Source organism: Pungitius pungitius, chromosome 5 (assembly GCF_949316345.1).
Source record: "Pungitius pungitius chromosome 5, fPunPun2.1, whole genome shotgun sequence".
NCBI classification, from domain to species: Eukaryota; Metazoa; Chordata; class Actinopteri; order Perciformes; family Gasterosteidae; genus Pungitius; species Pungitius pungitius.
In genome coordinates, this window is record NC_084904.1 from 15,020,189 (window position 1) to 15,032,379 (window position 12,191).

A 12,191-nucleotide genomic window follows, 5' to 3' on the forward strand; every position below is an offset into this window, starting at 1 on the left:
GTTTGAGTGCTAAAATCACAATTATGTACATTCATATTTAAATGAATTATGAAGGCATTGTACCAAACAATAATTGTAAGAACTAGCAGATACAAAGAGCATGGTGGAATAATTAGTGTCTTTATTTAAAATAAAATACATTTTTGCACAGAGTCACTTCATTCAGAACTGTAGTATTATCACGTAGTATTGCATCATTCCTTGAGCTCTCACTCCGGTACAAGAGACGTAGCCAACAACGTACCATCCATCTAATCAGACACACAACTCATCACAACGTTTTGAAGGCACGGGTCTACATTCAAGATTAATATTGCTAGAAATGCTGCCAAGTGGCATAGATGTTTATGTATTAGTGTAGTTCAAATACAAAGACAAGGCTAGTTGGTTATACTTATCTTGGTTTTCCCTTAAGAAAGACACACAGTGATCAAAATCTCCCGTTATTATTAGAATAGTTTGATTCTGCACTATTACTTGCATAATATTTTAAACAATGTGCATAGGCTTCATATCAAATCACATAAGAGAAAAAAGAAACGCTATACCTGCTGTTGCGCATCTCATCTATGGACGATACATAGCAGCTGCTTGCTCATTTTCTTATTGCTGGTTTTCTAAAGAACACCACTTTGAAGAAAAATAGGCCCAATATGTTTTCACGGACTGGACGACCGTCTGACATTCAATTGTGGCGAGTTAAAAGATGTAGGAATGTTTTTAAATCAATGGTTAAAAAAAAAAAAAACTTTCCAATCAAAAGGTTCAACAAAAACAAAAAGAAATAAGATTTCAGTGGTAAAAGTCAATGTGCCCTTATTATAAAACAAGCTTAATCTTAATTTTTGGATGCTTGTTTAAGGCTATGTACATCATTATTCATTGCTCTTAAATAAATTACTCCAAGCCCTGTTTAACAAGTCTCAAATTTTTTGACTAAAGCCACACCCAAATTTCATCAAGTATGGTATACTATAAATGCTGAATAGATTTTCATGTGACAATTCTTTTTAAAACGAATTCCAGTACTATAGTGTCAAAACAAATACATTTGTTTGTATATACAAAGATGTTTTACTTGCTTGTTATTAAAGAGGCACTGATACCGATATCAGATATCGGTCCAATACGGACTCAAATAGCTGGATCTGTGACAACAGGCCTGATATTGGGTACCATGAGTTTAATAAATAGCAATTCAGTACAAGTATATGAATGTATTCAGGAAAGCTGTTTAAGTCAAGCCCAGTGTTGCCTCACACATAAAAGAATAACCTCCGTCACCTCGTCACAGTGAGGCAGCTGATTAATTTAACATTCGCCATTCAGCCAATACCCAAAGCACAGCTATCGGTACTGAAAAAGTTGGATAGTTACTAAATATTATTACAAATTTCCACATTCTCAAACAAATTCCCCCCTGAAACTAAGAAAGTGCACATGCTCCAAGGCCCTTGTTGAAATTGCGTCCCTCAGCACAGTGACAACAGTAAAAAACGCACAACAAGCACAACTGCGCCGGCGGGCGTTACCTCACGCCGGTTTGCCAGAGTTGAGAGACTGCAGGATGGCGGGCTGCTCGTCTATGACGCGTACCAGCAGGTTGTCGATGTACTCCTCCAGCTCAACAATCTTGGAGTCCTTCTTGGACAGGTCGGCTTGCTGCCTCACCACCAGAGTGATCAGCTCCTCCTGCGTCAGCTGGGTGAAGGGGCCGCTGTCCACCGAGTTCGCCACCTGGAGCCGAGGGAGGAGAAGCAAATTCAATGTGTGAGCATTCGAAACATCGGTTAAATACAATACTATGTTTAAACAAACTAGTCCCCGATTCGGTCAGTCGGTCTGTACCTGAACCTTCCGTGGCGTGCTCTCACGGACCTTTGTCTCTTTCGCAGCGGTGGTGCTGATTGGATGCTGGCTCTCTGAGCTCATGGGCTTCACAGGATGAGGCCTGCAAATAAAAGCACTTTGATTACCGCAATGCCCTCAGAAATCTCAGGAAGTATGCGGGGCTATTTCGTTTTCCACATCATTCCATTCGGATCGGAGTGCAATGTTCACATTGAAAGTCAAAATGTAGACTGTTGCCTCGAAACCACAAGCTTTCAAAAATAGTTTTCCCCCGCGGCAAATCTCAACACCGTATCTGCTTCCCCAATCACCAGCAAGGAGGCCCATAAGCCACGTCTACATAAACACTCCACAAACGCATTCTTGCTAAAAAAATTGCCCTTTTCATCTCACCTGCGTTGAGTTAAGGCTAGCCCGCCTCCATTGCTACTCTGAGCACTGACGGGCTGAACATCCGAGGGCGAGACCCATGCCCGCAAAGGCGCCTTTCCCGCGGACAACCCTTCTGAAGGAGATGCTGGCTCCACCTCCTCCATGACCACATGGAGGGGTTCCGAGGAGGTCGGCGTAGAAATAAAGGGCTCAGCTCCAAATGGATCTTTGCTTCCATTAAGGTCACTTTGTGTTCTCACGTCAGCCGAGGGCGTCGCTGCGATGGCCCTGTTCCTGGCGCCTCTCGCAGAGAGGACTTCAGTAGTCGGTGTTGCTAAGGTCGTTTCCTCCTTGTATTCGGGCTCTTTCAGAGACGTGGAAGTCTTACCATCAGAATGAGTTGTGAAAGGAAGACTCGGTCTCTGTGAATTCCTTCTTTGGAAAACTGGACTGACCTGATCTGAATCAGCAAATGCATCGGCCTGTTTCTCGTGACTAAAAAGGTCATCATGGCTGTCTGGATTCATTAGCCAATCTCCTACTCTCTGCTCTTTTTGTACCCTAGAAAATGGATCTGCCTCTTGGTTGGTCTTCGGCTGGGCCCATGGGTCTTTGGAGAGAAGCTCAGTACTGGGGAACGGGTCAAACTCCGCCCCGCCCCTCGTACCCGAACCATTGTCGATATATTTGTCCGAGACGGCTGGCGTCACGGCAGAGTCTTCTTGCTGCACTGCCTCTTTGCCACTAGCCCTCTGCCGGGGTTTGGCCGTGGGAGCCTCTTTGTCCACGCTGACCTTGACTTCTCTTTCATCATGAGGGGTCGCCGTTTCCATTTGGCTCGCTGATCTGGGTGAACGCATGTCTCCGACGGACGGAAGCAGCGCCCTCTTCGTTGCATCCCTGGATATCGGCGGGAGACTTTCTCTGCTCGTGCTCACGGGTGCCGAGGCTGCTGGCAGGTTGGACCTCCATTGCTCGGGAGCATTCTGGCCGTGTGTTTGAATGGAATCTGCCACCGATCGAGGGTCCGGGGTCGCGACTACTTTAGGGGGAGTTGGGGCTGTGACTTTTCTGGATGATCCGGGTTTGGTCGGCTGAGAGTGTGTCTGATAAAGCCTCACAGCAGGACTCTCCTGTGGGTGTGGAACGGTAACACTGGGTTCATCCTCCTCTGGGCCGTCCACGCTCATCTCCGAAAAGACCCTGTGTTTCTGATTGACTTCAGCGATTATATGGTCCCATCTGGTGTGCCCTTGCACCCCGTGTCTCTTTTGAGGAAATAGGGTGTCATAATCAGGAAGTGGTGGAGACGCAGTCTTGTCTGGTTCGTCTCTCTCTACATAAGAAGGGTTCACGATCTCTCCAACTGAAGCAGTTTTTCTGCCATTTTGGCCCGCATGTGCTCTGTATGAGTGTGGCACAGGGGCTGTTCTTTTCTTATCCGCCATCGGTGAAGATTGTTCGGATCCTGTAGATAAATCCTCTACGCTGCCGAGAGAAGAACCGGACGGGCTTTGATTTATGTTTTTCGGAGCCAAGAATGAGTGGAGAGTGGAGAAAGTGTCGGAGGAGGGAGACGGGACGCTAGAGGGGGTGGATTCAGAGACGGCTGGGGAAGGACACAGCTGACTGGGGGTCTGGCAGTCAGCAGGTTCGGACTCCAGAGATGGAGTATATCTGCCAAGGAGTGAAAACAAGGCCTACAGGTCAGTGTGACCATCACAATCAACTAAAGTCATATCCAGCAATGCACGACCCATCACCACGTTGACTAGCATCTCCCATGGCAACAAAAACTATTAAATTCCCAAGTCAAACTGCATATATTTTAGCTCCTATAGTCTCAAGTACTTTCTAAAGGATACTCCTAATTATGACAGATGTTCATGAAATTATCCACTGTGTAATCCTACTGGCCAACCAACAGAAAGAAATAGTAATAGTCATGTTATCTTACATCTTTTACTGTAAAACATGGCGACAGAATGCATTTCGGCTACAAAATAACTCAATTACTAAACTACTTATTCCAACATGGCATCAAAATGTGCCTAAGGCTAACTTCCATCTAGCAAACTTTTTGAAAACAACGATAACTGCTACAACGGCAATAATCAATGACAGGACAAGCCCCTTACCATTCCGACTCAAGAATAACAGATCCAGCACACAAAAACACGAGGAAGCAAAACTCATTTGCAATCACTGCAGACGCCTTTAAGCCTGCGAGTCAGGCTCTCCTTATGAGCCGTTGGTCTACAACCCGTTCCACCAACACCGTAAGACCCAAGCCACACCCAGATTCTCAGCTGCACGGAGAGCAAACAGGTCGAACTGGTCCGTCAGCTGAGTTTTGGTCATTGAAGTCAAACACAAGGGGGAAAAAAAGCTTGTTGTACTAAGTGTGATGCAAGAGTTTGGGCTTTCTTAAATTACATTTGAAATTGACGTGTGCTTCTTACATGCGCATGGTGGAAATTAGACAATTAAAAAAAAACTACACATACGGCCTTGGCTTTTTTAGTAATTGTGACAGTGAATAGATTAAGAGGACCATTGTTTATCCTGAATCTTATCGTCTTCTGCATCTTTTGCCAAGCGGTTCACTCCTATAATGATATCTTTATTATTTGTTTTTTACTGATTTTTCTGCATATTTAAACTTAAAAATATCCTCCAAATACATATTGTGGACCCCTCTGTCTGCTTCTCTCTGAAATGTAGTCAGGGAGTGCAGTGGCAGATTCAATAGTAGGAAAGAGCTTGACGGGTTTGCAGCAGTGGGCGGGGCTATAGCACGTGCAGTTGCACTTGCAGTCCTGGTGATGGCGCTATCCAAACTCCAGTAATGCGATTCTCAGAATAATGTCCCTACAAGTCACCAACAGCAGCCCCAGTGTCATAGCAGCGACATTACAGTTCCCCTCTTTGCGTAACGTCAGTGTAGAGTAACTGGAGAAGACCTACCTGGGTTTGACTGCAGACACTTTGGCAGTGCGGTTGAGGAAGAGCGAGGCCGAGGGGGTTTGTGGGTTGCCGCTGGATTTCTGATGATCGGCTGGTTTTCCATTGTCAATGCCAATATCAATGTCCTCAAACGGAGTGCTGACCGGTTTATCAGGATCTCCTGGGTTGATGTTGGGAGTTGCAGTGGGCGGCTCCTCTTTTTTCTCCTCCTTTTTTCGGATTATTCCAAACAGAGACGACAGCCTGTCGCTCATGGAGGCCTCCTCCTGTTGTTGTCGTTTCACCTCCTCGAGCCTCCGACGCTCTGCTGCTGCCGCCTCCTCCTCCTCCTCCCTCTGTTTCTTTTTCTTCAACTCATCTTCAAGGAGGCGTCTCTTCTTCTCCTGTTCCCCTTGTTGTCTGCGCTCCTCTTCTTCCTGCAGCCTCCGGGCCTCGGCTATGCGCTTGGCCTCTTCCGCCTGCCTTTTTTCCTCTTCCTGCCGCTGCTGCTGCTGCTGCTGCTCTTGGTGACGCTGTTGCTCCAGCACAGCCCTATCTGTAGACCCACGCCGGTTGGAGGGAACGGGCGCACTCCCAAAGGGATCCACCGAGACCTCCGGCAGGTGCTTGCGGACATCGTCCACGGATCCCTTGCCTGAGCTGTTCAGACTGAGGGTAGACCCTCCGTGGGGGTCCGTCTCCTCGGCGTAGACGTGGCTGCCGTTGACGCACAGGTTGTTCTGGTCACTGTTGCTCTGCTTGGAGCGACCCAAGAGGGAGAAAGCGCCCAGGGACTGCTTGCTGTCAGAGCTGCCCGTTCGCTTGTGTCCAAGGAATTTGAATTTCTTTTTAACTGTGGGAGGGGAGAGAAGGAAGCAATAATTATTATTATTATTTAACTTTAACCACGCTGCGGAGGTTAAAAACAACCGCCACGGTCCAAACAGAGGAGGTTACCGTCGGGGGAGTCCACGTTGAGGCCCGATGAGCGGCTGCCACTGAGAGACGAATTCTTCTCTGGAAGGGTCCCCAGCGTGGACATGGACTGCGAGACGTTACGCTGCAAGTTTGATTTGGGAGCAAAGAGGGTTTTGAGCTTGGATTTCTTTTTCACTCCCCCGGACTGGTTGAGTGACCGCGCGTCGGCCTCGCCGTCGCTGTCTGTGAGCACCGTGGTGGAGGGAACGATGGCTGAGGCGGAGTCAGAGAAGCCATCCTTTTTCTTCCCACGGACTTTGTCCTTCAGCTTGGAGATGCGGGAGCGCGGTTTGTCCTGCATGGAGAGATCCAACATGCTAGCTGACATGTTGTTTCTCATGAATTGGATATCTAGCAGCACCTCGCCTCGCTCCTTGTCCTGTTTTCCACTCTTGTCCACTAGCTGGTGCCAGCTGCGAATGACAGCAAGAACAAATCAGATATTAAAGATTTTTTGCAACATCATTGGAATTTTCCGGGCAACAAATAAGCTTTTTCACATTTTATACATTATAAATCCGTCCCACCCCAACTGCATACATTTTTGCCAAACAGGTTTACATTATGCCCCTCATATAGGCAATTGATTTCCACTCACTAAATTCTGCATGGATTTTTCTTTGGGGGATTATATGTTATGTTTGAGAAAAAAAAAAATCTACGAAAACTGCTATAAATATATTTAACATTAATATTATTACTATCCACATTACTATTTATGCTTTATTTTTCAACATAGTTCTGAAAATGACTACCAAATGTTTTCATTTAAGAATGTTAACCCTTTAAGTAACAGTTTGAGATGGTAATACCATGTTTTGAAAAGATTAAAAAAAATTGCATTTTATGCTTTATTAACCGCTTAAATCAGAACTGTTTGAGTTGATGATATACAAGTAAATAGCAACTATATACATTTTAAAATAATAATCAATAATAAATTATATTACATGTCTTTATATGATATTTGTGTCTGCATTTTGGCGCAGTTTATACTAATAGCGGGACAAGTTTCCACAATACCCCAAAAAATAATAACTCACATAGTACCGTATGCATCAACACAAAAATATCAATATAATAAAAATGTCCCTTGTGATGCACAACGGTTAAGAAAAAAACAGCTGATCCCAAACTCTTCAAAATTGACCTGAGTCGGATAAGTGGGTGTTCAAAGTAAAATACCAAACACAGGGCACAGATTACCGTACAATTACAGTTGTCAAGGCTCACTCCTCACGCCCTCCGTGTTAAACAGGAACAGCACTAACTGATTGCTGGGGAAAGATGAGACGGTTCTAAAACCACCAAATTAGTGCCATTACATTCTGCCACGTTATGCTTGTGCAATTAAAGCCTAACCCTGATGCTGAATGTACAAGTAAACCTTATACTAAGCCTCTCCACAGCAGAACCTTCCAGCTCCGGTGCTTACAGTCTATTGACAAATGGTAACAAACAACTGGGCAGAAAAGTGAAAAATCTGGAACACTGTAAGTAACATATATAGAATGTCACACCAGTTCAGCTGGATTTATTTATTGTATTTTTATTTCTTAAGTGCAAACATAAGATTTTCATCTCCATCACAATTGTTATGTTATTTCACTGTTTTACCAGTGTGTGTGTGTGTGTGGTTTACTGATGTGAAGCTGCGCCTCCCTGTAGCTCTGCTCCCACTGAAAATTCATCCACAGTGTGCAATGACCTTCGTTGGGTCGTGTGTGAAGAAAATAGTAAAAAATGTACTCAGTAGCGAGAAATGTTTGTTAAAAACTGTGAAGAAAGAACCTTTAGGTCACTGTATGATTTCCTCTTTGATCATTTTGAAGAATAGGATGTGGGCCCCTTCTCACATGCGAGGCAGAGTGAAGACAGCCGTCACGGAATCCAAGTACAAGACATGCCTTTGCATTAACCAGACGGATATCTGAAGTTCACGAGGAGTTTACCGCCTGCAGCTTTCGTTCTAGTGTCCTCCACAGCGAATCGTCAGTCAGCAAACAAGCACGGGAGGGAATCAACATTCCTCAAACGCTTTCAGACATGCAGGGAGGTGCTGTCCAGTACGAGATGAGTCATTGAAAGTCACACCCAGCCTAGTTTAAACATTTCTCATTTCCCGCCCTAAACCAAGCATGCCAAGTCAAACAATCGCTAACTAGACCTCACCACAAGGACAGGATCACACGTTCTCACGCCAAAAAAGAGGCTATTCTTGTCTTGACGACGTCTTTCACAGCAGAGAATGACACATGGCTGGCTGTATGGAGACAATGCATCATTACAGCTATTGGCAGGCGGCAGGGTGTACATGTTGGGTTATTTGCATAGAAATACAGCCGTATACAATACACTTTCTCAGAGTCCTGCTAGACAGGTTCCTCAGTTAATTGTCAAGGGCACTTCTCTTTTCACGTTTAATGATTAACAGGAGCGAGCGTGTGTCATGCGAGTGGAGTCAAGCCTATAAAATAAAGTGTAAAATACTGTAAAATAGTGATTATCCCTGATAATATCTGATTTTAATACTCACTGACACCTCACACTGACAGGTAATTGCATTTCAAAAGGTTATATCAAATCTTTAAAATAATGTATAGATAAGGCAGAAACACATTTAAGATCATATTGTATGATACTTCTATTCCCTGAAGGGCAAAAAAGGAAGAAAAAAAAAACGCTATGGGAGATATTGCAGTTCCACTGCTCTGCTTTGTTTACAAAATAAACGATACGGCTCATGTGTCTCAAGAGAAACAATAACTTGAGCCTTGCGTTGGTGTCCAATATGTAACTCAGTATCTAGACCGGAGACATAAACCTCGTTGAAAGATATCTAATGTGCTGTGATCTAATGTTTTTTAAAATCCTACAACATTCATTGATGAAGACATGCAAGTACATGGCTCCGAACTGTAAAAATTGATCGAGTAAATAAGCCTTTGGTTGATCAATATTGTAATTATCTTTTAATGGGGACAATTTATGAAAATACAATAAAATCCACTCAAAAATCCTTTTAAACCCAGTTACACAAAACCTAAAGTGAGCAATCAAGTGTGTTGATTTGTGAGAATCCAGGACTCCTGTTCTCATACTACACAGTATGCACCATGTTCTTCTCCAATACACTGTATTCTGTTCGGTAACGGGAAAGCGCCCCTTCAGCAGGACAAAAAAGTCCTCAAAGTCACGGCCTTCATCGACAGGACAGGCAAGCGGGATTGTAATCAGACACCACGAGCTTCACGGCACATGATACGCTGCACCTCGGATCTTAAAGGAGACGGAGGGAGGCTGAAGGAGGCTCTCACTCGGGCGGGACAGCTCATAGAATGAACTTTGCAGTTTAAGTGGCTTATTCTCACTGAGCAAACCCAAGATAACATTTCAGATATGAGGTCACACCAGCGCTGTATCAAAGTAGTGCCGAGTGGGAACAAAACTATGTCACGTGTCACTAAAGCCTTGCATTTGGAACTCAGAGAACACATCAAAGCGCCTCTATCTTTGAAAATGCTCTTACGTAAAAAGGGTGTGTGCATCCACATTTAACTTAAAACGTTGTTTTCCTGTCCCACCCCGTGCTACGTCAAACCACATGTCATATATGGGTGTGAGTGAACGCATTAGAGAAGAAAGCCGGTAAATAGCCCTGAGGAATGTGCAAGAAAGACAGCAGCGATGTGAAATGCCAACTGACAGTCAAAAAGATGACTTCACACTAATTTATGAGAGAGAAAAAGGTCAAGGGCCAAAAGTGGAGAGAAAAGACAGGACAGTGCTGAGATTAGGATTATCTTGGTCTGTTTACCCATAATCTCCATAGTTTTCTGTTAAAACAATCCTGATAACAGGGAGAAGGTTAGAGACGCTCCATCGCATCGTCATCCCTTTCAGGTTAAAGTTTACAGGTAACTGTGTTCTTCGTGTTCTGTATATCAAGTCAAACGTGTCATTAAAAGACTGCATTGTTGTTTTGTTCTCTACTCATCTCTGAATTTACACTTGGCTTGTTTAGATGAACAAAACTAGCAATGGTCATTTTAAAATGAACAATGGATGGATAAGGCTCCTCTACGTTTCAAAGACATATTGGCTGTACGAAAAAAGACAAAACTTGATCCCTGCTTGCTGTAAAGAACTCGTTGTGTTTTATATTTGACATTACTATGTGGTAAGGCCACAAGAGCTGTTAAAAGTTTTATAAATGTTTAACTTAAAGCCTAAAGATGTGTTTGGGAAGCGGCAGGACAGGTGTCTGTTTACCCACCTATTTAATTTGCGAATGCAGTTTAATTATGCTCTACAGTATATTGACTGATAGTGATACAAGTAAGTGGAATTAGACCGGGTGTGTCTGAGAGAGTCCCTTGCAGTGAAAAACAAACAAACAAACAAGACCTGAGGTTGAAGCTGGCTGTTAAGTACTTTGTTCTCCTGAACCAGTGGAGACTTGTCGGCTCACGTCACATTACAACTCCCCGCGAGGGAGTCGTAAACGGGTCAGGCCACTTACGCAGTCTTTTTGCGAGCGCTGTCGTCGTGCAGATCCAGCAGGTTGACCACGGCTTGGCCCAGGAACTTGTCGAGGCCCACCTGAGCACGGTGCATCGCGATGACGTACAGCGTACACCGGTCCCCGTTGCCCGGATGGAAGAGCGGCAGATCGAACGAAGCCTCTTCTTTCCACACCGGCTCGGCACTTTTCTCAGCCACGGAGGTGGAAAACTTGTCTTTGGCCACCTGCATGATGGCGTAGGCGTCGTTGGTGCCATGTTTCCCCTTGGCACGCAGGTTCCGAGCCTGGTGGACCGTTACCTGGACGCTCGTGGGGAACCACTGCGTGCTCGGGTCGGCGAGAGACATCGCCGGAAGCCCGCGAAGCTCAACCAAAAGTGAATCCGAGTGGTTTTTATTAAGAGTTTACTACGGCGGGCTGTTGGAAAGCCTTTCGCTGCACTCTCGTCTACCTCCCGCCGTCCGCTGCAGCTGTGAGCTTAAGTGACCGAGCCTCACTTCGGTTCAGGAAGCTCAGGTGGGTGTCGTAATACTGAACGTGTCCCTCCTCGTCGTAACGCGATCTCCGAGACTCCAACAACCCTATAGTTGACACTAAATTAACCAGCTTGGCGTTACCACCGGCCAACCAGGAAGTGGCACTAATTTCCTTGAGAGGCTTTCATATTTTTTTTTAAATTGTTTTGCCCTTTGGATTGTAAAAAGCCTCACTTCCCTGATGTTGAGAGGTCCCACCCATACTCTTCATTGTGCTGCCTGATTCGCTAATATTTCCGTCCGTTTTTCAAGTTCGTCGCCTATTGGACGGTGGAGGAGGGCGTTGCTATGTGGCGCACTGTTAAAAAGTCAACTGATCATGAGTCAGTTTGTTTTCGTTCGCTCAAAGGATAGAGAATGGCCTCACAACTTCTTTTCATCCCTTTGTTTTTTTGGACGAAAATTGTTTGTTGGTTGGTTCTTCAACAATATTACTGCAATAAAGCCAGATTTGGTCTAATATGTACCGTTTAAGAAATTAAATAACATTAGGAAATTAAAAGCAGACCTATAGATTTTCAAGAAATAATGTCGTCTCGCACTAACTAACACTAGTATCTCCATCTTGATCTGTATCCCAGGACATCATCAAGATGCTGAAGACCACACCGAAATCAAGCAGTATTCCTTTTGGTAATTGCACAGAACTGGGGCTGAAGTTGAGGCAAAATATTAGAAATTTGAATATTATTATATATTTTACATATTTTCTTTGTAGGCATGTGCGATGTGAAAAAGTAGACTACACTCCTCAGACTCAATGTTTTAGTAGAATGTTCAGTTATAGATAGAACATATACTAAAGCAAGTGTGCAAGATATAAGATCAATTACTCAAGATGCGTTAGTTACCTCAACACAATTACATCAACATTTATACTGAGTCATTCACAGGAAAAGACTCTCGAAGTCATGATAATTTTCATGTGTACGTACTGAATACATCCTCGACACTCATCATCATCATCGACACTGCACAGCACA

At 44.4% G+C, this 12,191-nt stretch overlaps 1 protein-coding gene across 4 annotated transcripts; it reads right to left on the reverse strand.

The window, feature by feature from the left end:
- Nucleotides 1–99: 99 nt before the first annotated feature.
- rab11fip1a (RAB11 family interacting protein 1 (class I) a) lies at nucleotides 100–11,391 on the reverse strand. Of its 4 annotated transcripts, none has more exons than XM_037481599.2 (6): nucleotides 10,670–11,391; nucleotides 6,127–6,560; nucleotides 5,191–6,022; nucleotides 2,245–3,900; nucleotides 1,879–1,951; nucleotides 100–1,737 (listed from the first exon to the last, which is right to left on the reverse strand). In XM_037481599.2, exons 1-6 carry the CDS (start codon nucleotides 11,017–11,019, stop codon nucleotides 1,534–1,536), a joined length of 3,549 nt encoding a protein of 1,182 aa, XP_037337496.2. In that variant the 5' UTR covers nucleotides 11,020–11,391; the 3' UTR covers nucleotides 100–1,533. The 4 variants fall into 4 exon arrangements, with proteins under 4 accessions (XP_037337496.2, XP_037337495.2, XP_037337498.2 ...); XM_037481598.2 differs by having other exon boundaries at nucleotides 1,849–1,951; XM_037481601.2 differs by lacking the exon at nucleotides 2,245–3,900.
- Between the last annotated feature and the right edge of the window lie 800 nt (nucleotides 11,392–12,191).

Excerpts from the sequence above, each read along its gene's own strand:
- rab11fip1a (XM_037481598.2), bottom strand. The coding sequence starts at position 11,019 with ATGTCTCTCGCCGACCCGAGCACGCAGTGGTTCCCCACGAGCGTCCAG. Across the intron at positions 6,561-10,669 it reads AGCGCTCGCAAAAAGACTGC|CTGGCACCAGCTAGTGGACA; the intron begins GTAAGTGGCCTG and ends TGTCATTCGCAG. Across the intron at positions 1,738-1,848 it reads GCACGCCACGGAAGGTTCAG|GTGGCGAACTCGGTGGACAG; the intron begins GTACAGACCGAC and ends CCTCGGCTCCAG.